General features: G+C 38.3%; 2 protein-coding genes across 3 annotated transcripts; one reads left to right on the forward strand and one right to left on the reverse strand.

Moving 5' to 3' along the window:
• The first annotated feature begins 351 nt into the window (after positions 1–351).
• On the forward strand, positions 352–15979 carry LOC134001402 (sorting nexin-14-like). 2 transcript variants are annotated; one of them, XM_062441006.1, is made up of 31 exons: positions 352–587; positions 754–938; positions 1056–1176; positions 1688–1761; positions 2178–2256; positions 2348–2391; positions 2478–2565; positions 2656–2740; positions 2825–2981; positions 3174–3249; positions 3457–3501; positions 3597–3677; positions 3892–4006; positions 4440–4595; positions 4691–4815; positions 5456–5514; positions 6040–6066; positions 6846–6992; positions 7670–7802; positions 9154–9340; positions 9961–10044; positions 10335–10435; positions 11022–11133; positions 11344–11384; positions 11619–11738; positions 12567–12690; positions 13349–13513; positions 14265–14360; positions 14486–14577; positions 14954–15010; positions 15725–15979. In XM_062441006.1, exons 2-31 carry the CDS (start codon positions 802–804, stop codon positions 15761–15763), a joined length of 2967 nt encoding a protein of 988 aa, XP_062296990.1. In that variant the 5' UTR covers positions 352–587; positions 754–801; the 3' UTR covers positions 15764–15979. The 2 variants fall into 2 exon arrangements, with proteins under 2 accessions (XP_062296990.1, XP_062296989.1); XM_062441005.1 differs by lacking the exons at positions 6040–6066; positions 6846–6992.
• A 2770-nt stretch (positions 15980–18749) lies between these two features.
• On the reverse strand, positions 18750–23890 carry LOC134001305 (snake venom 5'-nucleotidase-like). The gene is given in 10 exon segments (XM_062440868.1): positions 18750–18875; positions 18878–18912; positions 20124–20324; positions 20950–21099; positions 21206–21314; positions 21643–21797; positions 22202–22399; positions 22670–22858; positions 23180–23402; positions 23546–23890. Coding segments are annotated over 10 exon segments (1731 nt in total).
• Positions 23891–27605: the final 3715 nt, after the last annotated feature.

The following is a 27605-nucleotide window of genomic DNA, read 5'->3' on the forward strand; positions in this document are numbered from 1 at the left end:
AAATAAGCGTAAAATGGATGACAATTTTCGGTTTCCATGTGTAGTTTTCTTTGGTAAATTGTCATGGCACGGTATGAACCATACAGTAACGTCGGCGCTTGCGCTTCAAGTCCGTTATTTGAAGAAAAATAATACAATTTAACACAGCGGGTGAGGCCCACCGCTCCCATCAAATCCTGTCCACAATGTCAGGAAACGTTGTTCATTTTGGCTAATTCACTTTGAGACGGTGGTGCTTCTTTCCTACAGCAGCTAGTATGTTACAAGCGGCTACTGTGAGCCGAGCGGAGGTGACATCACGCGTTTCCACCGCAGCCAGCGAGCGTTGCCCCGCACTGGACAGAAGTGACAGCCCGAGCACCGCAGCCATTAGACAAACACTGTCTAGGTTTCAGTAGAGTGTGAACACAGAAGATGCTGTGTAATTGCCGCTAATCCTTGCTGTGGTTTACAGCTGTTGTTCGGCACTTCGCCTACCCTGAGCCGATCCTTCAAACAGGCAGGCTGCGTATTTATCTCGCAAATTCATGATGGTCGCTGCCGGACTACAGTGAAAAATGGCCCATAACATCCACCGTACATTAACAGTAAGTGCAAAATTCGACAAATAAAATCACTGCAACCCGCTTGGTGTAAAAGAAAAAGGGTGTAAAAAGAGCTCCATAAAATATCTTCATTTACTCGAGTTTTCTGTCTCGCTGCCGCACGCCCTTGTTTATTTAACAGAAGCTCCATGCGTTCATTATTTTGCAGTGATGTGCAGTATGCTTTAGATGAGCACAGGCTCCCAAAGCAACAATCATGGGAGCCATCAGGGCTTGTCTGCAGAGAATAAGACGCAAGATTAAGCTGGACCTGCTCAGAGAGCTGGGCCGACAGTATCCAGTCTTCTGCTTTCTGCTGCTGGTGCTGCTACTGTCCACTGTGCTTTTAAACAGGTAAGAAGTAGCACAGCAGCGTGTATGACATCCCTGACACCATCATCTATTTCCTGTAAAATGTGCGATTTTTTCCCCCCGATATTGAACAGCAGAATGTTTCTTCTACTTTCACAGATATATTCACATTATAATGGTGTTTTGGTCCTTCCTGGCTGGTGTTGTCACTTTCTACTGCTCTTTGGGGCCTGAGTCACTGCTGCCCAACATCCTAGTCTCCATCAAACCAAAGACCAAGGTAAGTCAGAAAGCAACAATTAATTAATAGAGCTGGGTGATAATAATAATATTAAATTGCCCCGTAATTTGGCTTCAAACCTTTATATTAATAATTTCACTGTGTTTTGGGATGGGTCTGTTAATGGCTACATGATAAGTAGCTTATGTCAGTGGTTCTTAAACATTTTCATATCATGCACCCCTAAACTGACACAAATTAGACCACAGACCCCCATCTGACAAGATTTTGTCTCTGGTGTCCCCCCACCTGATTTTTTTTATAGAAAGTGTATTAAACACATGACCAAAATAGTCACACGTTTTGTGTGAGACTGTAGTGAAAAAGTTCCCTTTTAACTGGGGACCCCCTAGAACATCTTCAAGTACCTGGGGGGTCCCCACACCCCACTTTGACAACAACTGGCCTATGTAATGGATCCTGAGGAAGAAAAACAGTATTAAACATGTTAACATTTATCACAGTTATGTTGGTTATAAATACGTTATTGTATGTTAATTCTCTGTTGCAGTCATACCAGCAGGAGTTGTTTCCACTGGGCCACAGCTGTGCTGTTTGTGGAAAAATAAAATGCAAAAGGCACAGGTGAGTTACGTGGCTCTGGTGTTGTGCAGTGGGTATTGAAAAGCAGTTTTTGTATCGTGACCCTAACATTTATGTTAGGAGGGCATTGCATACAACTGGATATTCTCTGGGAGTATGTGAGCATGCTACTGCCCATCCTGCTGTGTGACTAAAAAAAGAGAGTACAAATGAAACAAAGTGATTAATTTAGGATCAAACACTTTTTTGGATTCATTGAACAGAGGAGTCTTGCATTATTTTGCCATAATCTTGTTGAATTTGGTTTGTCAACATGCATTACATGTGCTCAATCACTGTTACATGCTGTTTATGAAGTTATGGCAGAAGTTGCACTGCCCTCTAGTGTTAAGACAGGATACCTGTTTTTTTTCTATGTATTACACAGTGAATGTTTTGGTTTGTTCAATTCATGACAGGCCAACTTTATTACTGGAAAACTATCAACCATGGCTTGATCTGGAAGTTCCTTCAAAGGTGGATACTTCACTTTCAGAGGTAAAGCATCTGTGGATGAAATATATCTTTATAATTATTATTTATGTAAATGTCTAAATAATTTCATAATCCACTTCTGTTTTTTTGCAAGATTCTGGAGCTTGTTCTAGAAAATTTTGTGTATCCGTGGTATAGGTAAGTCATGCCTTTTTATCTATTATACATGATCAGAGTGACCTTATGTATCTTGTTTAGTAACACTGAAGTGCTTCCTTTTTCAGAGACATCACAGATGATGAGGCGTTTGTTGACGACCTGAGAGTGACTTTGCGTTTCTTTGCAGCTGTGTTGGTCCGTCGAACTCAGAAGGTGACAAATCAGACTTTATGGCGTTAAAATCTTGGGATTCAGTTTAACTTAACTTAAAGTGTAAAGTCATTTGATTGTTTTTTGTCCCAGGTTGATGTGGCATCACTCATCACAAAAAAGCTTCTTAAAGTCTCCATGAAGCACATTGAAGTAATTACCAAAGCAAGACAAAAAGGTACTGCTGTTCTGGTCACACAATGAGTCATTTTCTTTGTATTTCATCATATTAAACGCTAACTCTTTCTGCCCTTTTCTGCAGTAAAGAACATAGAGTTTCTTCAACAAGCCGCCCTAGAGGAATACGGTCCTGACCTTCATGTAGCCCTCCGCAGTCGCAGAGATGAGCTGCTCTACCTCAGGAAGCTGACGGAGATGCTTTTCCCCTACATCTTGCCACCCAAGGCTACAGACTGCAGGTAACTCAGTGCTGTGACAGTAAAGGCAGTACAACACTCCCATATAAGTGTTGTCAAAGTGTGTCACAAAACATCACAGCATTAGTATTATTTAACGTCCCACAAAGGAGAAAGTCTGATAGTAGACATGGATCATTCTTTACTCTTTCATTTTCTTTTTTTCCTGCTGCCTTATCCCATCACTCCTTTCAGATCTCTTACTCTCCTGATAAGAGAAGTCTTGGCTGGTTCTGTCTTCCTTCCTTCAATGGACTACTTGGCTGATCCTGTGAGTGTAGACACATTAAGGACAGATTTTCTGAAACCAAAGTTGTTGTCAGTCCAAGACAATGTTTGATTAGTATTAAATCAGCCTTTCAGTTAGTGATTTTTACTACAAGCATGCAAGTGGAACACACAAACAGGAAATGTTGGTTTTAAGTAAGCAATTAAAATGTGCTATATTATGTTTTGACTGCTATTTTTTCCATTTTAGGACACAGTGAATCATTTACTTTTGATATTCATCGACAACTCTCCAGTAAGTAACTGTTATAATGTGCACAGGCAGCACAATTTGCATTATTTAAGCATGATTTTGCAAAGAGAATAAGATTTATGCTTTTGTCCTTCTAGCCTGAAGAAGCCACAGAACCAACTTCAGCGTTGGTTCCTTTCCTGCAAAAATACTCTGATATTCGCAACAAAAAGCCTTCAGTAAGTGTACCCTAATCAAATGGAAACATCTGATTACTACCTCATGAACAACCCACTAGTTACTTCATGCCATAATATCTTATACATAATCACAATATATGTTTGTGTTTTTAACCTGATATCACTAAGGTTTTTAAGAGGCAAGACAAAGCTGTCAACTGTGATTTCTATCTTTACTTTCCTTTCTGCTCTCTCTTTCTTTCTCCCTCACCAGGTGCTGAAGCTGGAGTTGAAAGAAATCAGAGAGCAGCAAGATCTTCTCTTCCGATTCATGAACTTTTTGAAGCAAGAGGGGGCTGTCCACGTGCTCCAGTTCTGCCTTGCAGTTGGTAAGTTTGTCCCAGTACTTACAGGTGATTGTGTTGGCAGGTCAAGCTGTTATTCATTCTAATTGAAGTCATTTGATGCAACGCAAATCTTGTGTCCCACCACCACTGGGACCAACATCATCTGAAATTTAGGTTTTAAATTCGAAATATTCTTCAACTTTGATAAAATAGGTATCGTATTTGGTTTATATACATTTGAGGAACTTGCGGCAGTAGCTGCAATGCAATTAACTTATTCTACAGTGGAGAAATGACTTGAATAGAAGCAAGCCCTACTCTTTTATCACCTACCATCCATTCAGTCAGTCTGAAATCATCAGCAAGACTCACTAAAGGCTGTCCATAACCTTGATGCTTGTAGATACCACAGTTATGTATTCTTAAAGGTCCTCACGCAGCAAGACTGACGTGTCTGACTCTTTAAATGTCTCAGAGGAGTTCAACGATAGGATACTGTGCCCAGAGCTGTCTGACTCAGAGAAAATGATGCTCCACGAGGAGGTGAAGAAGATCTATGAGACCTACTGTTTGGACGAGAGCGTTGACAAGATCCGCTTTGACCCCTTTATTGTGGAAGAAATACGCAACAGTATGTGACACCATAATTAACATTTGCATATATAACCTATGAACCGTTTGGATTTTATGAAGATCATTTGTTTCTTTTTTGTTGTTCTTTCTTAGTTGCTGAGGGCCCGTATTCAGAGGTGGTGAAACTGCAGACCATGAGATGTTTGTTTGAAGCTTATGAGCACGTCTTGTCCCTCCTTGAGAATGTTTTCACACCAATGTTCTGTCACAGTGATGAGGTTAGCATCTAGACCATCAAATAAATCACTCAGCTTGCTATCAACCACCCTGACATCTGCTGATACTCACATTTATTTTTTTCTATCTCTATTACAACTGTTTGTCATGCTCTGATTCCTAAACACAGTCCTTTTTTGGTCGCTGTAGCACAAAAGACTGAAAGCTAATATGCCGCAGTTTTCTAAATTTGATTTTCAGAATTAGCAAAACTATATGGCATTAGAGGTGACTGTGAATTGACTGACCCTTTTGCGCAGTCCTCTTCCCATCTCTAATCCACCAACCACTATCAGCCGTGTCATCAATACCAGACACGCAGCTGGCCAATGAGCCGACACTGGCGTTATGCCAAGCTGCCAAGCCAGATTTCACCCCTCAGAGGGTGTTTCAATGAATACAGCTGGGCAGACCGGTGCACAGCCATTGTCCACAGCAGGCCACTGCCCTGCATGAATAGTGTGTCTGGAAAATAAGATGATATGAGAATAATATTATAAACAGTGCAGTTATGATTATTGTTAAAGCATAATGAGGTCACTACATAGATACATAGCATAGCCTAGTCTCTTTAATGTTGCTTGTATATTTGTTTGCCCTGAACTGTATACAGTTATTTCCTCTTTCCATGTCCTTCTGCAGTATTTCCGCCAGCTCCTGCGAGGGGCAGAATCCCCTGCCAGGAATTCCAAAATGAGCAGGTACGTGTCAGTGTACCATGTGTATTGTGTGTGTGTGTGTGTGTGTGTGTGTGTGTGTGTGTGTGTGTGTGTGTGTGTGTGTGTGTCTGTATGTGTGTGTGTTTGTGTGAAATAAAAGAAAGGTATGACTGTAACGTTTGCCATTAGATAGACTAATAAACAGAAAGAAACCACGGAATGCTTCATTGGTAGTTTATTGTTTGCGGCACAAAATTGATTGCTGTGTTTGCACCCACATACAACTCAAACTAAACTTTCTGAATTTTACTGATCATTTATATTTATTTTGTATTAATGAGTTCTGTAAATATAGCATGTGCCAGCTGCCTCTGCAAATTAATATGAATTCACAACAAAACAAGCTCCAAATAAGCTATGAAAACAAAGAGTTTCAAATTTTCGGTTTAATGCACTTTTAGTTAAGCAACTTGAGCCCAGGGAACAACTGTCATGTTTCTATCACGGGGTGTGGTGTGTATGTGGCCACGGGGCCCTGCCACTAACTCCTTGTGCATATTGTTCCAGAAATAGCCTCAGTTTGGATGACATCCGGTGAGTATAAGGCATCAGTGTGCTGATCAGAAACAGTGGCTGGCTGAACAGTGCTACTGCACGCAAGATACAAAAGATACATCATTCTTGCTTGACTGGTCTACAGAGGAAGATGTACTGCCTTTTTAACAAATTCAGAATTCCCGGGACCTTCTGCATTCAGAGGTTCGATTCAGTGAACACTAGACAATAATGTGATAATGATTTATAATTTTATTGCTAATCTAATTTCACACACTAAATATGTATATATTCTGTATTTGTGCTGTAATCACAAATGAGAGAAGATTGAGAACAGTGACCTTAATCAGTTAATCATGGTAATCAGCATCATCTCATATGTTAATCAAGCTAATTGAGAGACATGCGTGTAATGCAATATCTCAGTTTAGGAAGGTTTTGGCTTTATTTTAATGATTTTATTTAAGCATTAAGGCAACTTCAAGAAGGAAGTTGGGTTTAATGTTTCAGTTCTTCCACCCGGTTTGAAAAACAATCTTGTTATGAAGGCAGATTTGAAAGCAGCATGAATTGTGCCACTCAAAGGAGACAGAAAAGATAGATAATGGCTCCTAAACTCCCTCCATGTTTGCAGTTCATTAACCCCCCCTTCCACTCTGCCCGTCTGTCCGCCCGTTATTCCATCTATGTATTACCACCATTGTGCTGTGTCTGTGACTGAATATCCACTCTGATTCCACCATACTGCCTGCCTCGGTATGATCCACGGTCCTCTCCCTCCGTTTGCCTGTGGGGATGTGACCTTGTTCTGCTTATAGTTCCTGGGACTGGAGCCCCGAGTCCCCGTCCTCACTGTTCACCGCCTCTGGCAGCTCTTCACCTGCATCCTTTAACTCCCTCCATGCCCAGTCCACGTTTACAACTTACCCATACGGCTCGCTATCCCACCGCCACTCATCACCCAAGTAAGTCTGGGTCCATCTGTCTGTCACAGGTCTCTCAGTGTGATGTCATACTGTCCACCGTTCCCCCATGACCCCAGTCCCAGCCAGCTGCCTGCATGATGGGACCAATGCATGGGATCCTTTTTTTAAATTTATGTATTCTTCCTCTAATGTTGTTGTGTTGTTTAGGCAAAAGACTTGCCTGTTGATTTTTGACAATGCAGTGTTTTTTCAGTGTTCAGTTTCTTGTGTATTGGGTATATCACCATGAGCTATATGGTGCTTTTTATTCCACTTAATCTAACAGGCACTCACACAGAGCACTTGTGATGCTGTGTGCCTGTTCTGGCTGACTGGTAACTGATCATACAACATGTTTGTGATCACTGAAAATCTGTTCATGAAATCACTGCTCACTGCTGTGTGCTGTGTTTGCTTTTGGCAGTGTTTAACCAACCCAGGCATTTCATTACGAGATGGCTGTGAAGTGATATTTTGGCTTGGATTTGGCTATCTTGCCCCCTCCTCCCTACCCCTCCCATGTACTGTTATGGTAGCAATGCAGTACGCTGCTCCTTCCCATCCGCTCCTCTACAGTTCCTCCCCTGTCGCCTCTCTCAAGCTGCATTCACTTTGTTGAAGGCATGCACATCTCCCCCATCAAGCATTGTCTAATAACCTCCCTCTTTGGCCTGCAGGAACACGTCAAAGAGGGGCGAGTCCTTTGGGATCAGCCGCATTGGCAGTAAGATCAAAGGGGTGTTCAAGAGCACAACCATGGAGGGAGCGATGCTGCCATCCTATGGGCTGGTAGAGGGAGAGGATGATATGGTGAGGCTTATCTAGAAATAATCCAAACACTCATTTTTAGATTACTTAACGTGTTTTGTTATAACGAGTAAATAGTTGTCTTCTTTTTTTTTTCTTTTTTTTTTTTTACCAAAGTCTACATTTAAACACAGTTCTAACAGTCCTGAGTGTAAACCTGATTTCTGTTCCTCACAAAGAAAATATAAAATAATGTGAACTCATTCTGAATGTAAACTTCAAGTCATTACTTCGAAATGAAATATCAAATTACTTAATGTGCAACCATTTTTGATTATATTGTAAACAGCCAAGCATCTGTAAAAGGAAGTTAAGCAAAAGCCCCTCCGTACCAATATTGTAGTCACCACATGGGGGCGTTGGTAATCAAATACAGGAAAGCCACATTGTTCACCAAATCTGTCTCCCATGTGTTCAAAATGTTAGTTTTCTGTTGTGATGGTATCAGAGTTTAAACGTGGGTCAGTACTGTCTGGCTTCCTGAAATATTTTGTTGATCCAAGAAAGTTTTTCTGAAGAACCAATTGAACTAAAATGTTTCCATTACATCCCTTATACATTTTGTTGACTAGTTGGACAAAACATTTTTGCACACTGTTTACACATAATCAGATATACAAAAATATATCTGCTTGTTCAGTGTTCTATGAAAGCTTTATGGTTTGTTATTTTTTTATGGCCGCATAATTTCATCAATTGGAAAATGCATCTTAAAAACGGTTCGATGGGTTTGAGCAATGCACAAGATTTCATGCTCAACTAACAGAGGGTTGTTTGGGGCTTAAGAGTATTTTCCAATGAAAACATCTGATGTAAAAATGCTCCAGAGATTCTGAATAGGTGTGTTTCAGAATTTTGACTAGAAGACGTCTGCTTTTCTCTTTAGAGGGAGTGCTCAACTGGAATTATTTATAATTGTTGTGTGTAGAAAGTCAACCACAGATATCATATGCAACATTATTATCCTCAGGTACAGTAAAACAGTTAAATGTCTGCAAAAGGTTTTTTAATTGCTTATCATGTACCTACTCTTAGTGGATATCTTGGGTTTACTTTTGCGTTTCCTTCACTTAGCTGAGTCTCAGCCAATGATGGTTTTTTCTTTAAAGATTTATTCCTTTCTTTATCCTTCATAGTAAATTTTATACAATTTTATAAAATAATAACAACACAGCTGTTCAGCCTGTGGCGATTTTGAGATTAGCCATGTTTCCATTGAAATTATTTTCTTTTTACTGTTTTTACCTGCAGTGTTTTGCACCTCCACAGGAGCAGTAGCTTTGACCAGGTTCCGTTTCTTTTGAAGAGGCAGACTGTAGGGGACCTTAACCCCTCTCATTTCCTTCCATTTAAGGTGGAGGAAGCTATGATGGTGCTGGAGGATGACTCCCCAGTAGAGGCAGCCTCCACCCCCAGCACACCTCGAAACCTCTCAGCCTGGAACATCACCATCCCTTACATTGATTTCTATGATGACGACGTGAAGAGGGAGAGGATTCCTGTGTTCTGTATTGATGTGGAGCGCAACGACCGGAAAGCAGGTGAGGCTGAGCGGATCGGTCCTTCTGCCTGACTAGGTGTCATCTAAGGTTATTGTGCTCTGTTACATGATATTGTAGAGCTGTATTTCATGGATTCAGAATAATGATTTGAGCAATAATGTGTTATATTACTGCAAGGCCCTGAAAACTAAAAAGAAAAATCTTCTTATATGGGTGTGGTTTGATCAGATTTGAGTGACAGCAGCCTTTCAACAGTAGCAAACAACCCAACAACTATCCAGTAACCTTGCACTGAGAATTTACGTTTTCAAGCTTAGATTTGATTTTTAATTTGATTTAATGTATGAAAATACATCTTGTTTTATTATCTAAATTCAAAACTGATAAGAGCATTTTATTACCAATAACTGAGACCCCATAGGTTTGTCCCAGTGACATTGTAGTGTTAGATGTAGTAATTTTTGCTCAAATAAATCGAATTATAAGAGTAAACAAGTAAGAAAAAGCTGTGAGAAAAGTTAGAGTTAAAGAAGGCTTTTATGTGGGACTTAAGTTTAGAACAGTTAGTCTCACCATGCATAGTTGCTTCATGTGGCAGTGATAATGTGTTAACTGAGGTCAGATCTCTTTCTGTTTTCTCTGTTTGTTTTTGACTGCAGTGGGACATGAGACTGAGATGTGGTCCGTGTACAGAAGATATCTGGAGTTCTATGTCCTCGAGTCAAAGCTCACTGAGTTTCATGGTAAGTTTATAGTTTGCTTATTAGAGGCCTCTGCGCTTTTTTAATTGTATTTCTTGTCATAAGGGAGGTATTTCCAACAAAAATGGTCCCAAACATTTTCCAGAATTCACAGATGATTACCACTAAGTGAATGCTAGTTTTAGGAGTCATGTATGTTTATTGCTGTCATCATTCAGCAGCTCGTATTTGAACACCACACAACTATTTTCCCGTTGAAGTAAATGGCCACGCTTGTTCTTTTAATTATTTTTTTCAGTGGTCCTTTCTGTGAAATCTTACACCCTCTGTAGGATCATTTCCAGATGCACAGTTGCCTTCCAAGAGAATCATCGGTCCCAAGAACTACGAGTTTCTTACATCAAAGCGGGAGGAGTTCCAGGAATATCTTCAGGTAGATCTTTTTGGAGATAGGACATTTTAGATTTTGCTTATGAATTTTACTGGACAGTCAGACTGGTTGGTCTGGCAATGAGCCAGAATTATCTAATGACTCTGATGAGGGGTGAAGATATTTAAAATATACAGCTGTGACTCTGATCTCTGTGTTGAAAGCGGAATCATATATTTGTCAAGCAAACTGTAGTCACATTCTGAACATGTGCCAATTTCCCACCAAGCACAGGCTAATTCCAATGGGAAACCAGTCTTACATGTTCTGTATATATTAGTAGAATAGCATGGATATAAGCCAGCAGTTCATTCACTCTTATATCTGTGTTGTAGAAATATGATCCTTATCCCATCTTCACATTATATGCTACATGCTAACATAAAAGGTTAAGTGCAGTTTTGTTATTTCTTTAAAATCCACTCTTACTCAGGCCGAGAGTACATTAACATGTGCCCACACTCTCTCAGCTCTGCATCAAACAAACCTTTCCACTCATTTTCAATCCAAGGATCCAAGCTCCTCTGACTGATGTTCCTATATAAAAGAGAAACCTAAAGAATAGTGTGTTTATCTGTTTTATTTGCAGAAACTTTTACAGCACCCGGAGCTGAGCAACAGTCAGCTTCTTGCCGACTTCCTGTCTCCCCACAGCATGGAGTCTCAGTTCCTGGACAAGATGCTACCTGATGTGAACCTGGGTACAGTATGAGCCAGATTCTAGCTGAGCGAGCTGTAGACCATGTGGCAGTGAGAGATGGATTATGTTTGATCAAGAAAACATGTCAAACACACATTGAATGTGTTTGATCAGTTTGACCTTGTGTTGTAGTGAAAAAATACATGTCTCAGACAGAAGCAATATTTGACACAACTATACGTCACTGAGACAAATTATTTGTGTTTCACAGGGAAAATCATTAAGTCAGTCCCCAGCAAACTGATAAAAGAGGTAAGTAATACATCCCTAGAGGTGTGTGTATGGGTCTCTTGCGGAATGTTCCCCATTTCTGTCCAATACAAATGTTTCCCATCAAATCAGTGCAAATTTAAGCAGTCACTTATGTATTTCTGACATGGTTAACGGTCCATTAAACAGTTGATATGACAAATACTATATCAGTTAAGACAAATAACACAGTTATGTAACTTACACAGATTGTCTGCTGTGTTTTTTTTCTGTCAGAAAGGGCAGCATCTAGAGCCTTTCATTCAGTCCTTCTTCAACTCCTGTGAATCTCCCAAACCCAAACCCAGCCGCCCCGAGCTCACTATCCTCAGCCCCACTTCAGAAAATGATAAAAAGGTTTGGAAATTCTATAATCTACATGTTTAAATTGCTCTCTCTCTCTCTCTTTTATCTCTCTCTCTCTCTCTCTCTCTCTCTCTCTCTCTCTCTCTCTCTCTCTCTCTCTCTCTCTCTCTCTCTCTCTCTCTCTCTCTCTTTCTCTCTTTCTCTCAGCAGGTATAGGCCTCAGGAATGTCGTTCTTTGTTTGCAGTTGGATTTTGTCTTAATTAGCGTCTGAAAGGTTGCCAGCTAACATTTCTTCACAATATTTTAAATGAAATTTTCAAGGCAAAGTCAAGAAATGACTGAAGTAACTGTTAACGATTCAAATGCAACTTCTCGGCCGCTTTACTGTCAGAAATGTTACCTTCTTTTTAAAACTTTTTTTAAACATGTTTTTTAAACTGTGTGGAAAAATCATGTAAATACAGACACTTGGCTCACCAAAATGTGACCCTTCTATTTATAATAGTTCACAAAACTGTAATCTGGTCTGACATACAATGACATCCTCAGACCTCTTTCAACCAAGTAGGCTATCATTTTAATACTTGTCAGCAGCCGAATTGATGAGATCTTGGAAGGTTTTATAAAAGCCATTTCTGGCTAATTATATATGCCTACTTAATTAGTACTTGAACACATCAGTGTCATTGTCACTCAATAAAGGGGAATTGCAATCAACCTTTTGTCATACAGTCTAAAAGCATAATTAAGAAAGCCTTTAATTGCAATATTTACAATCTTAACAGTTTGCATTCTTACTTAAGCAGAACTCTGTCAGTCACTCAGAACAGAAAAGTCTAAGAAATGACTAAAAATGTGTCTAAATCCCTCTCTCGTAGCTCTTCAATGACCTCTTCAAAAACAATGCAAACCGATCAGAACTGGCTGAAAAGAGACACAATCAGAACTACTTCATGGAAATGATCACTGTTGAAGGGGTGTATGACTACTTAATGTATGTGGGTAAGCAAGTTCTCCTGGGTTTGTTATTAAAATCATCACAATATGTTTTTTTAATACATGTATTGCATTAAGTAATTCATCCTCTCTGACATTGACTCAATAATTACCATCAGCATGTCTACATGAAATATTAAATTTCACATACTGAAAATCATTGCTTTACTGTCATACTGCAGAAATGTGAGTCATGTATCAGCAGTCTGAACAAATGGTAACAAATCTCTCACAGAAACACACTTACTATATTGCAGTTGCAAATGGAAGCGAAAAAAAAGCTGTAAACTAGATGTCACACATTTTATAATGCAACAACTTCTATATTATGATGTGATTTTGTTTCTTTGTTTGAAAGATGGCGTTGCCTTGTAATTGTGAGAAAAATAAATTGCTGTTACTGTTCAGACCTGTTAAATGTGGTGAGGTGGGAGTTGGCTGCTCCCTCATGAATCTGTGACTTGGTCAATTACACCAGAGACAATAATTCACTCAAACACTCTCTCTCTCTCTCTATCTCTCTCTCTCTCTCTCTCTCTCTCTCTCTCTCTCTCTCTCTCTCTCTCTCTCTCTCTCTCTCTCTCTCTCTCTCTCTCTCTCTCTCTCTCTCTCTCTCTCTCTCTCTCTCTCTCTCTCTCTGTCTTCTCTCCTTCATGGTTGTCAGCCCGAGTTGTCTTCCGCATCCCTGACTGGCTGCACCACCTGCTAATGGGTGGAAGGATCCTGTTCAAGAACACCCTGGAGGCCTACACAGATTATTACCTTCAGTACAAATTGAACAAGGTGGTCCAGGAGCACCGGCTAGTCTCACTCATCACCCTGCTCAGAGGTACACTGCAGTTGCACAATGCAAGGGTATCACTTTCTTACAATAACACTGTTGCACACACAGGCCTGAAAAAACTTAGGGAGAGTTAGATGAAAGAAAAATGTCACTCTCACATTTTAAAGACTAGAAGCAGGGGAAAATGACTTGTTACAGCACATAACTCCCCCTAGAATAACATTTCTGTTTGTCTACACATTATGAAAAGAGATACATCGTGTTACAAAGTGCACTTTAAAGATGCTAGTAGGTATGTTTTAAAACTTTGGACAGAGCCAGGCTTGCTGTTTCCTCCTTCTTCCAGGTCGATAGTAGGCTAATCGCCTGACCATATATAGTTCTGGACTCTATTATTGACGGTGTATAAAGATGGACAATGCATTTCCTCTTTCTACTGTTATGCAAAAGTGAAGCCAAAATATATCCTATCCAGTAGCTACCACCCTGCTTTTTTGACATCAATTGAAACCAGAACCTGTGCAGTAGAGTCAGGCAGCTGGATGAAGGCCCAGGAGACACACCCCTTCAGTCGTCCTTTGATTTTTTATTTTGGCTCATGTCCCATCTGCAACCAAGATGTTTTGGCTTCACTTTAGGGGAGCTGTCGTGACATCCATCTTTATATACAGTCAATGGACAAACAAAACATGACTGTGGTGTTGATCATCTCATCTAACTCCTGGAGTGTATTTCGTCAAACTATTCCTTTAAACACACTCATTAAATGAGTTGTGCATATTCTTTGCTCTTCTAGACACCGTTTTCTGTGAGAGCAGTCTGCCCCGCTCGCCCCAAGACAAGCAGAAGAGGGCTAAGAAGACCTTTGAGGAGATGATGAGATATATTCCAGGTATATATATCCAGTTTGGAAGCTAGTTGACTGTCAGCATTTTTCACTTAAAATACATATACAGATGTGAGAACATGTGGTCAGTTTTGTGTGTTGGCTGGAAAGTCATAACCAGTTGTCTTTAGACCTGCTAGGGAAATGTATCGGAGAAGAAGCCAAGTATGAAGGAGTGAGTCTCCTCTTTGATGGATTACAGCAGTCAATTCTTAACAAACAGGTACAATGACACTCTGTCACACAATAACACACACAGCATCACACACTCACTCTTCACATGTCAAATATTCCGCGTTTATTCAGCCTGTTTGTACCTCACAGATGATTAACTTTTCTTGTCAAGATAAAAAAATGACCTGAGGGAAGATAATGTGTAAGGAAAATCTGTTTTTCTGCTATACTGGATATTTGTATAGGTATATACTGTAACACAGAATATGGAAACCATGCTACATAAAGTCTTTTGTTCAATTTTAGTGTCAATTCCTTTGAAATTCAGTGTTTGCGTATTATTTTGAAAGCTGTATACATTTAAATTAAAACATCACCAGCCTTAAAGCTTTTCATTCTCTCTTCCTGCTTTTTGCCTTCCCCAGCTGACATATGTACTTTTGGATATCGCTATTCAAGAACTTTTTCCTGAACTAAACAAGGTAAACAGAGGCTGTCCTTGGTTGCTAAAGAAGTGCCAAGTCTGAATATATTTGGACAAAGGATCATGTTTATTGTTGGGATTCAGATCATTATCTGCAAGGTCATGATTATCAGCCTGGCATAAATGAATGACTGAAACCTGAGAATGTTTGCTGACGAATGACCGATCATTAAAACTAAATGCAGAGATACACTATCATAGCTTAATGTTAAATCTTTAAGAAATAAATAAACATACTTGTTGGTTTAAGACAAATGAAGGCTAGATGACGGAGTAGAACTTCAAATGAGTTTGCAAGTAAATCTTAATGACAATTTAAGTGATTGAAAGTCTCATAGTATATATAATACACACATTGTTATTCTATTTAGGTGTATTTAAATTCATATTGTGAAAAGTATCAGTTCTGTGGAAATTATCAAAAAAAAATGTAGTCATGTCATGGGATGACTTGAGTTAAGTGTTGGGGAAAGAAAGAGTAGTTATAAGGTGTAGACTTTTCTTGTCATTGATGTATATAATCAGTTTAATTAATAGATATTGTATAATAGTAACATGCATAGTTTTGAATTTAAAACTATCAAATTAGATGTAACTTTAACAGTGAATAATTAATACCTCAGCCATTACACTAACTGTAATTAAAGTGATAAATATATATAACTGAATGTTTATTTCTGTGCTTACTGGATGTTATTTGTTGTCTCGGCAGGTACAGAAGGAGACCTCTGTGATGGCTCCATGGATGTAAAATGGACAAATAGACACAAGCTAACGTGTAGGATTTCACTACTGTAGAGACTAAGTTCGGTGTGGTTACCTGAAACTAATCTGTAGATAACATGTACAGTAAGCTCTTGATCTGGATACCCGTCACAGCAAGAAGACCTGAAGACACAAGGCTTTTCGAGCTGTATGTGTCTTTCAATTTGTAAAATAAATTATATGTCAGTGTTGCACTGAGAACCTGAAAGTTTTTCCTGTGTATTTTTTCTTAAATGTGAAAGTGAACAGTGTTCTTCTCTGGCTCATAAAGTGGTCATTGTGGAATCGGTTTAATCCAATTGCAGCTAAAAGTCCACTCAAAATATTTTATTACACACATTGTTCCTTTTTTAATCAAAGTATGTGTTTTTAGAGATGTCTGTTAAGCATCCTGTCCCCTGACGCAGTGGACTCAAACAGTGACTTATTACATTTTTAGTGACAGTTGGGATGAAGGAGATGCAGCATCCACATCATATTACAGTACGTCTTTGCAACTATAACAGAAGCTAAAAAATAGTATAACATTGAGTATAACAACAAGAACTAAACTTTGCAGAAGAAACTGCAGCTCTTTGATTAGGTGGATTTCTGGTGACTGGGCAACACCTCTGATGCACATGTTTTTAATTTAGTTACGTGTACATAGAGCATTATTACACAATCACTAACTTAGAAAGACAGCAACAATTGAGGCTTAAGTTCTGTTTTGTTCAGTTCATTGAATTTCAAACCTGTTTTCCATTTGCAAGATTGTGGATGAACAAATTAATGATTAAGTAAAATGATTTATGTGTGGATGAAACCTAATTTATGTGTAGCTACATGTTGCCTAGCAATGCAAATAGTAGGAATTATATCAATGAAATCAAAATGCATTCACATCCACTGAGAGAAATGTCATTTAATGCACAAATTTGCGAAATGCACATTGTTCATACACGACATGGCAAACACACTCCTCGTCCCTTCAACATGTTGGTAACTCACTGCTGGATAACTTTTCTGTGGCAGATTCCTTAGGTATATACTGTATGTGTGTATAGCTACATGCATGCTGTAACATGATATGTGGAAAATTCCTGTCATTTGAGTGTCTACTCCTTTGCAATTCAGTGTTGCATATTGTTTTGAAATAAGCTTGCTTATATGAATTTTCATTTATTGCTAGCTTCACTAGCTAAATTGGTTTTAAGAGTATATTCATTTGATTTAAACCCAATCTGCAATGTCATGATTCCTGTTATAAGATACTAAGAGACATAGCTTAATGTTAAATCTTTCAGCTGTATTTCAGGCTGCAAAAGGTTAGATGACTCAGTTGAACGTGTCATCCTTAATCAAATGGGTATTCAAATAATTCTTCACAGTAGGACTCTATTTAAGCGATTGAAACTCTCTTTCTCCACATACTTTCTTCACAAGTCATTTATTCACCCCAGTTCACTACAATACTTAAACAGTTGCCAATAACACATATGTTGTTATCCTCTAAAGCCTTTAATGTCTTAATGTCTCTGTTTAATTTTTATGTTATGTATGGCTAGGCTTTCAGAGCCATGGTCGACTGCAGTGATTCCATCTTAATGACTCTACTAAAAGTTCAGATTTCTGTTTATTTTTCCAGAGTAGCTGTGGGGTTTCAGATGTCTTAAATCAGGAGGAAATGACAAGGAATGGAATTAGTTTTAATTTTATACAGGAAAGCTGGAAAAATGCAGTATGTTACAGTACAGTATGTTTTTAAGTTAATGAACGGTCATGATGTATGACACTAGTATTTTATTGCAGCAGCTTAACATTTAGTGTACTGCTAAATACACTTGAAAATAGAATTGTGAATGTTTCTTAGTGCTCAAATTAGGGCCATTTATTGATTAGTCGTCTCATACTCAAGCAACAAATATAAGCATTTAATCTAAAGATTTGTTGCTTAAACCAGTTTGATGTCATTATACTTTAATGGAATATGTGATAGTTAATTAGAGAGTTTGTAGATTATATACTTGGCTCACACACTTAAGATCTAATTTTAACATAATTTAAACTAAACATACTTTGGCACATTAATTAATTAATTTAAAAAAAAATTAATCCAGATAAACGGAACAGAAGAATCATCATTCATTGCAGACCTCAAATGAAACATCATGGCTCATTTTGATTAGTTCTAACAACAAGCTTTTCTTTCATTATGCAAAAAAGTGAAAGCGTGCCCTCCATTTTATAAAAAATGATTTTTTGAAAACTTTTTTTCATTAACAGTGTTTGAACTTGATGAACAAACTCAAATAGCTATGGCATGGTTCTATAACCACATTACCAGTGTTATGTTAACTTTCTGAATAAGTGGTGTCCAATGAACTGGAACTAAATGTAAGAAAGAAGATATTTGCCAAAACTGCACAATATCAAAGAATGACCAAAGCCAGATTCAGATGCATAGATACTTTGGAGTTTTGGCTTGTTTTCATCCATGGCTATTCAGTGGGTGAGGCAGGGGACAAGCAGCCAGGCAGACTTCCCTTTAATCACTCACCAAGAAGCTGCGCGTTGCCCTGCAGTTGTGGAACTCTTGTCTGTACACTGTCTTGGATTTTTGACATCAATAAGAAATGTATTTTTTTGAGTTACATTCATACTTGTAGAAATAGTACTAAATGACATGGAAATCAACTATATTTATTTTTATCCATATATTTATCCCATATTTACGTTGTTAATCTAGCACATTTGTGTGTAAAATTGTGTATATAACTGCTTTTAATTAGCTGTTTAAATCATCAGCTGACTTGTGGGATAAAATAAGTTCCTGTCTGGCTATTAAACCTACCCGGAGGCTGAACCTGGGATTGCTGTTGTCTGCTAGTTATCCTTGAAGGCAGCGAGATGGAAAGGCAGTTAACCATGTCCCAGAGGATTTACCAAACTTGCCCTTCACTTTCACAGTTTCCTGGAGTGCACAAAGCTAATCAGAGGTCCAGAGACAGGCATGAACCCAGCAGCAAGAAGCTGAAGCTGTGGGCTGAAAAGACAGCCGAGTTCTTGAAAGTGATTCGGCCTTCCACAGCAGGGTACACGCGCTTCATATCTGTGATATGTGGTATTTAGAGAAAACAGAAATGTCCATATCACCTGCAAGAAGTGGGAAAACACCTTGGTTAGTTAGCCGTTAATGCATGTTTAAAAACACCTGTTCTCAATTTTTACAGTGGGATAAGCTTTGTGAGTATGAGAAAGCTGCAGTATAGACTCCTATTAAAACATATTTATCAGACTGAGTTTAAATAAGTTCAATAAATAATATAAATAAATAATATTATTTAGCTGGCTTTATTAAAATGCATAGACAGGCACTTTTTCCTAGGCCTGCAGTCAGTGGGTTATTCCATCAAATGGAAATGCATTCACATTCACTACACAAAATACTTTTAAATGTGAAATTAATGAGATGCCACTTAATTGTGGCGAACTATAACATAAATTGTGAAATTCAGATATTGCACACAATGCAGCCACTTAGAAGCAAAAATATGGTGTGGACTGGAAGCTACTTGGGTGTAACACGTTCAAAGCAGCATCCTGTGTTTAAGAAATTGTTTGCAACCACTTCCCCTCTTTCTTCTCTTGTTGCTGACCTGTTACTCACTTTCTCACTGATTTTGAAAAGACACTTAAAAGTGATGTGTGACAGATTCACACTTTTTCTAGTCTGTCCTAAAACAAAGGGATTTTTTACCAAAAAGAAAAAAGAAATAACTGTGGAAGATATCCACTTGATTTAAATAACTCTTAAAATAAATCTGTGGATTCACTCACATTATAGGCACAGGGAATCTTTATATGGTCATTATGAACAGCAGGAATGATTACAATGAGCAAAATCTGTTTCAGTGTTCAAATGGGACTATTGTTTTAACATAGACTTGAAAAATTGTGAAGCTCTCTTTTAATATGGGGCTGGCATGACTTCCAGTTCCAATGCAGCCTGCTAGAATCTGTTTTTTCGTACTGTTTTCATGATGATACACAGGCAACTGAATTAGGAAATATCATTCTGGGTTCCCAAGTGTTTTGTACTACTTGAAAGCCTATATCACCTACATAATACGCACTGATGATTCAATTTGACTTTATCATCCAAATATATGTCCAGAGAGTCCATTAAAAGCAATGGTTGGTAAACATTCTCTCTTTGCAAAGCTAGTAGATTTTTTTTTTGAAGTACTGAATTTGGCTATCTTTATACATTACACTAAACACATTTACCTTACAGCCAAATAAGAACATTTCATTTCAGATTGCTCATCTCATCTCACACAATCACAATTTACTCTGCTGCCCACCTGTGTTATGTTTCAGCAACTCGTCCTTGATCATAGTGAAGCCATCACCTCCGTCCACTATGTATGAAGACATGACAACAGTGTAGTTTTTCTCCAGGTCTAATGGTTCATACTTGGGCACACGGCACTTGGTGCAAAGCATGGACAGAGACACGACACGCTGGTTTACTGGCTTGGAGAGGTCATACTCTACATAAATGCCTGGAAATGATGGAGAGAAAGTAAAAATAAATTAAAGTAAAACATATAAAGTTATTTAGCTTTGCTGTTTCCAAATGTTTCATGCTAATTGCTTCCCACCCTGTAGAAATACAAATTGTGTTTTTTATGTGTATTAAATAAATTAGATTTAACTTATTAATTAGTGAGCGTTAGAGGTGCTGGTAGTCACATATTGTTACCTTCAGACAGACCTAGGATAGCAGTTTCCCTGTTTCCAGTCTTTCCGCTAAGTTATTTCAGACTGCGTATATACTGTTAACATAAGAGTGGTATTGATCTTCTCATTCAACTCTCACCAAGGCTGCATCTTATTGAATACAAAAACTGGCCAGAGAAGGTAACAGTTATAGGGATAAGGTTGGCGATTAAAGTCATGAAGTTGTGATATGTAGTACAACAAGCTAGTGAAGCTCTGTAAACAGAACTGTGTTTCCATGCATGCACATCTGGCATCTGCCTTTTATTTTCTCATTCAAGTGAATGGGAAAGTGTGTCCAAACTTTGGACTGGCACTGCAGAAAATTGCATATCATATCCTTGAATATTATTCTAGGAGTCACTCATTTATAAAACAGTGTTGGTAGATGAGCACAGTAGCAAAGACCTGAGACTTGAAGAAATTCTCCAGACTTGCTTCCATATCTGTGAACGGAGTGTTCAAATGCCTTTTTCACTGTTGATCCCTTTATCTGGACCAAGTCAAAGGTTGCTCCAAATGGTAAGACTGTGAGTACCTCCTCCATAGTTATGGTACCTATAAGTAAGAGTGAGTATTTTATAAAAACAGCTGCAGGCAGTTCATATACAATAAGTGGCCTTTATAGTGAAGCTCTACATTATTCTTTAGAAAAATCTGTTACCGTTTCTGTAGTGCTCATCTATAGCTGTCCGTATGGTTCCACTATTCAGCATGCATATGCCCACATGATTCCACTGCTGCTCACTTGAATACTTTATATTGTGATAAATCTGATGACATGAGAAAAAAAGTTATATGTTGACAGTGGATAACATTGTGATCTGGTAAGTGGTATTTATGCCAGTCTCCTCAGAATCCATGCAGCCCTTTCAGTTCCATGAATTCCCATCTAATTCTAAACATTGAACATGCACAGACAGGATATGAGCTACACACAAGGTGAAACTGGGGGTCTCTGTTAAAGAAAACATGTTGAAGTATATTGCAGAAAAAAGTTCTCCTTTTGTCTCTGGGGTTAAGTAAACAACAGCTTGAGGGAGCAACTACTCCCTTTTCAATATTTGATTGAATTTCCTGAAAGTTTCCTGTAGTTATTACCATAGCATCACAAATCATGTTTCCAAGGTTACACTCCCGAAATCGACACTCTTCAAATGTCCCATTGAGGTAGACTAACGTCTGTCCAACGTACTGTGAGGAGTACTGAGCCAAGGCCTTCTTCCACTCCTCAATGTCAGCGAGGATGTCTGGGTCTGAGAGTTTGAAGAAAAATTAAGCTTATGAAAAAAATGAAGAAAACATGAGACAAGCTTAGTGCATTTTAAATGAAACCCCAAGAAAGTTTTTATAAATAGTTTAGCAAACAGAGCATTCATTATACTGTTTTGTGGTACCTTTTTAATGAATAATCTAAAAAAGTCCAAACTTTTGTTTCAGCAGCTGTGTTAATATTACCAAAATTATTCCAAGATGTACACTTAATTATTAATTTACTTGAGAATGGCAGACAGACATGGATTGTCCTATCTCAATCTCACATCAAGTCATTTAAAAAATATATTTGGTTTAATAATTGATTTCAGCTTTGTCCTCTCAACCGGTAACGCATCAAAGTCTAATACAACCCATGTGTAATTACTGAAGCACAGGCTGTTACCTTGAGGTATGCTGCTGTCCATTAGGATGTGGTTTCCGTCAGCTTTCACCACATTCCCGGCCTTGTCAAAGGTAACCTTCAGGTATCCAAGGTATTTCCCAAATGCAAAGGCCTGGACCACTGGCACATTTCTCCCATCATTAGACTTCAACATGAAAGGGTATGGACCTGCTGGCACCTCGGTGGATGGGGGGTTTCCTCCCATGAGTAGAATTTCGAGGGTTATTGTGCACTGTTTCCCATTTTCTCTTACAGTGAAGGTAAACAATGCTTTTGTTCTTGCTACTTTGTATTTAAATTTATTTCATGCATTTGTATATATAAATAAGTATCTGAGCGTAGTGTGAAAAAAAGTCTTCTGCAGGTGAATTGAATAAAATCATAAAACTCAATACCAGCTAAGAGTTACAAGTGTGAAACCTTATCCAACAAAATAAATCAGAAGAGAGGAGAATAAAATAGAAATACCAGTATAAAGGAAAGTGTTGGTGTGTCCTCCAATGACAACGTCAACTCCTCTCACCCGCTTGGCAATGTCTTGATCCACATCAAAGCCAGAGTGTCCCAGGGCGATTATCTTATTGTACCCCAAAGTCTCCAGTTTATCAACCTGAAACTGAAGCGCCTTTACCTCATCCTCAAACTTAAGGTGTTGGCCTTGGGCACAGAAGGGAGAGAGAGGGTTTCTATTATTTTTTTTAGTTTACAACCAAATATTGGTGAATAAAACGTGTAACATTGACTATCGTTAAATTACAAAAAAATTAAATAAATAAATATAGAAGAAGATAAACGTCCCAGTGAGTAACAAACAGACTAATAGAAGTTTAAAAAAAAGAATTGTATCTTTGGTGCATTAGGCAGAGGAAAACACATATCATGTACTGTCCTAATAAAGCTTTAACTCACTGTGCACATGAAGTGTTGCATCTAATAGTTCTTAATAACTTCCATATTATGTTGATTTACATGAATTACCCGGTAAGGATAAGAATGGCGTCTCTGCAGTGGTGTATCCAACAACAGCCACTTGCTCTGAGCCAACACTGAAGACTGTGTATGGCGCATAGTAGCCGCTGAGTTTTGGGGCCAGAGTCTGGTCAGGTTTTATGTTGGCACTCAACACAGAGCAATTCACATTCTGGAGGAAGGGCTGAATCAGACCCTCCACTCCATTGTCAAACTCATGGTTTCCAAAAGCCTATAAACACACAAAAGAACATAGATTTTTAAAAATAAAATTGATTCAATGTTGTTTTTGAAAAAAAGATCGACAATTCTCCAACGTGCAGTTCAGACGTTTCATTTATGCCTCACATCTAAAATCAAGAGAATATTATTTACCATAGCATCATAACCAAGTTTGTTCATGAAGTGCGCTGCTTCGGCGCCTTTGTAGTAGTTAAACCAGACAGTTCCCTGAAACTGGTCCCCGGCATCCAGAAATAACACGTTATTCTCCTTTTTACGGATCTCCGACACTTTAGTGAACCTTCTGGCGACCCCAGCGAAGCATGGACCACCGGCAGGACACTTTCCCGAGTCCACGCTGGTCTCCTTGATGCGCGCATGGTTGTCGTTGGTGTGAAGCAGTGTCAACTCGAAAGTCGACGCTTTGCCCAATAGGTTTATAAGCAAAGCGAGGCAGAGGGAGGTCAACGGAGGACACCGACACTTCCAGGCGCTCATCATGTGGCTGTGCGTAAAAGCGCACCAGTTACCAAGAATGGATAGCACAAGAAAACGGCGTGGGCTGTGAAGTGGGGAGGATACCGCAGGGGTGTCCAAACTATTCCACAAAGAGCCATGTAGCTGCAGGTTTTTAACCCCACCAAGCAGAAGCACACCAGACTTGACTCATTTAATCAACTGATCTCAGTCTTCAGACAGTTGATTGGTTGAATCATGTGCTCTTGAATGGTTGGAACAAAAACGTGCAGCCACATGGCCCTTTGTGGAATAGTTTGGACATGCCTGCCATAGGGTAAAAGTCTGTTACGAAATATTTGTGTCCATGCAAACCCTTTCCATCCAGGAAAAAAGGTAAATACAGCCAAGTTCTAAAAGTAAGGTAGCTACAATTCTTTTGATTTGACCGTAAAATACATTCGCTGCCAGTAGCCTAATGAGGGTACGTAATTAAGCCACATGCAGACATCAACATCAACAATAAAACGTTCATTCTCCTTTGTGGAATTAAACCAAAAGTTCAGGAATGTCATACTCAGAAAATAGACTTACATTTGTGCATTTGGCTACTCAATTAGCGACTGCGTTTGATTTTTAAATTGGTATAATCATTATTTTTGGTTGACTGTTTTCTTTTGAACTGAATGCTGATGATCTATACCTTCACCTTGTTTATTCCACTCGCATTTCATAATTAACAATAGCCTGCCTACTATCTCAAGCACATAACAGTTGAAGTTGATTCAGATATGTAGCTGAGTTGGTTGCTGAGCCCCAAAAGACAGAGTGGTCATGTTGGCTATTTTAGCTCAACCCAACTGTATTTGCTATAGGTTGCTGCACAGATGTTGTAGTTTGTTACTAAGCTGTAAAACTTGGCAAATAATAGGTGAGTTCAAGGTGAAAACCCCCCCCCAGAAATCCTTGTCATAAGTTCCCAGCATATCACAAAACAAGTACTGCTATCTAAAGGTTCCCTGTCACAACACATTGGGAATCTTGGTGTCCTGTTTGTAAGCAATTTATGTTTGGAGCAAAATATCACAAAGCTTGTCCAATTATGTTTTTATCATCTCATAAATATTGCAAAAATGAGATCTACTTTAAATTTTAGAGATGCAGAAACTGTTGCATACTTTTAACTCATCACACCTTGATTATTGCATCAGCCTTTTCTCTTGTCTTAATCAAAAACCCTTTGAAACAACTACAGAGTGTGCAGAACTCAGCTGTCATGCTTTTAGAGGCATGATCACATCACAGATGGTTTAGCCTCTTTACAGCGTTCCCCTGTTTGTTTTAGGATTTAGCAACAAGAATTTGATAATTTTACCTAAGGTTATTATTATTATTTTTAATTTTGCATTTATATCCCTTTGTGGTTTGTGTTTATTTTTCATGACTTTTAGTTCATTTTAATGTCTGTGTTTCAAATGTGTTTTCTTTTTATTGTAAAGGTCTTCATTGTGATGGATCCGGAGAGGAGAACAGAGGTCAGTCAGGTAAAGTAAAGCCAAAAAGAAAAAGATAAACTCACAGTGAATCTTCATCACCACTCTTCTGAAGAACTTGAGGTGACTTCATGACTCCTTCTTTCACTCTGTGCTCGATTCTCATACTACTGCCAGTAGTTTACTGTAATTTACAGGGAAATTATGAAGTGGTATATGTTATAGCTAATGTTTTTTTATGAATGGTCAATAAATATGTGCTAATGTTGATTTGTAATAAAAACAGATTTTGGGTTTATCAAGATCACTCTGACCGTATGATCACTTTCCCTCTGGAGAATGCAGGAGGGTCTGAATCAAAATCCTTTCATTAATTACTTTAAATGAATCAGAATTAAATAATGTTTATTAGGCTACTGCATAATGACCAAAGATAAAGGATAAACACCTGCCAAAAGGTTATTAATTTATGTAGTCTTTATAAAGTTTCTTATTAGAAAAAGTTATGTAGATACATAAACAGATCACAATTTTGACTTAACATCTTTTTCAGTGAAAATAGACTTTGGGCCTACCAGCTATTTAAGAATTAATTTGAGATTACCTGAAAAAGCTACAGTTGGGAAGGTCTGGGTGTGTGATTTGATTGGGACCATGGGAGTCTCCATAAATTGCATTTAGTAAGTTATTTGTTGTATTTTAAAGTTGAACGGGACTTTATGGAACATAGCTGGTAACCTGGTAAAGCACTTGAGCTTAAATAAAATGGACTAACTTTGGCTCACTTTCTCGTCATTTTAATTGAGTAAAAATATTGTTAATTATGTTAATTTTGACTTAGTATCTCATTGTCTTTTTAAACACCCCATTTATGTATTTTGTATTTTTCTAGAAGAGGACCTCTTCTTTCCTGAATAAATTATGAAGAGACACTTCAAGAGACAATAATAGGTTGCATAATACAAACAAAATAGTATTTATTAAGTGTCCTTCCTGCAGATTGTCTTCCTCTCCTTAGTTTCATGAATGAATGAATGAATCACTGCTCTTAACAATCTGTATGGAGTAAAAGTGCTGACTGCCTTGTCGATTCAATGCCCGCCACCTGCCAGCACCCCTTAGTGGACAGACTAAAGACTTAACCAAAAACAGTATGAGCCACTAATAGATTAATGGATGATATATTCTCATCAGTAACTGAACATCAAAATTAATGTTAATAAAACTGAATTAGCAAGTGGGCTTTTTATTCCACTGCTTGTGACTTGAATTAATCCAAATTATTTTAGCCTTCAAAGACACTTTTTTAGCTGTGACAGTCATCAGTCATGTCTGTCACATCTTTCAAGTTATTTCATGTCATGCCATGTCTTAAATAATCCTATAAAAGGGTCTTGAAAGTTGGCAACACTGTTTGCATGTTAGTAGAGTGTAAGATATAAACAAAACTGCACCTGTTCATCAAAACATTACTCTATAGTGCCACTAGTGGTCAAAAACTCTACAGGGTACCTTTAAAGGTCGTTAAGATCAAAAAGAATTTAATCACAATTGTATGTTTTCATGTGAACACTGCCAGAAATCTCCACATTCACTGTACATTCACTGTAGAGCACAGCCTGGTGCCAGAACAAACTGAATGGTGGGGTGTTCAGTTTTCACTATGTGACATAAGAACCCCTCATATTAACCCTCAAGGGTTGCATCAGTCGTCCACGATTGCAAAAGCACTCACTTCATACTCTTAATAATATCTCTGTAATGGATGCATATGGGGACTTACTAAAACAACTGTCCTGCAGTGCACCTTTACAATTACATGGGCTGTCTCTTGTTGTTATAACCCATCCTGGGATTTGGTAATCCATCATGTTATATTTGCCCACTTATGAAAAATAATAAAAGCAATAATTTGATGTTTTATGTGCTTATTCAACTAATGCCGACTATACAAACAACTCTTTATTGTTTTGAGTGCCAAGATTGACTTTTAGCCTTGTGGGTCACCCTTAATTATTTGTGAGATTTGATAGTTGACAGTCTTCCTCTTATATTAGGCTGCTAAATCACAATTACATTATGCACCAAAACAGGTTTCATCTGCATAATCTCAAATGTAAGCACAGATGCAAAACACATGTATGTACACACAATACCCCCCAATGAGCAAGATAAGCCAGCAGTACTAACTGATATAGGCTCTACATGAAACAGTTTGCAGTGTTCCGTGCATAACAGCCCACAAAACTGCATCTGGTTGCATC

Source organism: Scomber scombrus, chromosome 19 (genome assembly GCF_963691925.1).
Source record: "Scomber scombrus chromosome 19, fScoSco1.1, whole genome shotgun sequence".
In the NCBI taxonomy this organism is placed as follows: Eukaryota; Metazoa; Chordata; class Actinopteri; order Scombriformes; family Scombridae; genus Scomber; species Scomber scombrus.

What these genes read in the sequence shown, in the direction of transcription:
- LOC134001402 (XM_062441006.1), top strand. Translation starts at nt 802, where the DNA reads ATGGGAGCCATCAGGGCTTGTCTGCAGAGAATAAGACGCAAGATTAAG. An exon ending in TGGTCCGTCGAACTCAGAAG is followed by an intron (nt 2,566 to 2,655) that starts GTGACAAATCAG and finishes TTTTTGTCCCAG; the next exon opens with GTTGATGTGGCATCACTCAT. An exon ending in CTCAGTTTGGATGACATCCG is followed by an intron (nt 6,067 to 6,845) that starts GTGAGTATAAGG and finishes TTCTGCTTATAG; the next exon opens with TTCCTGGGACTGGAGCCCCG.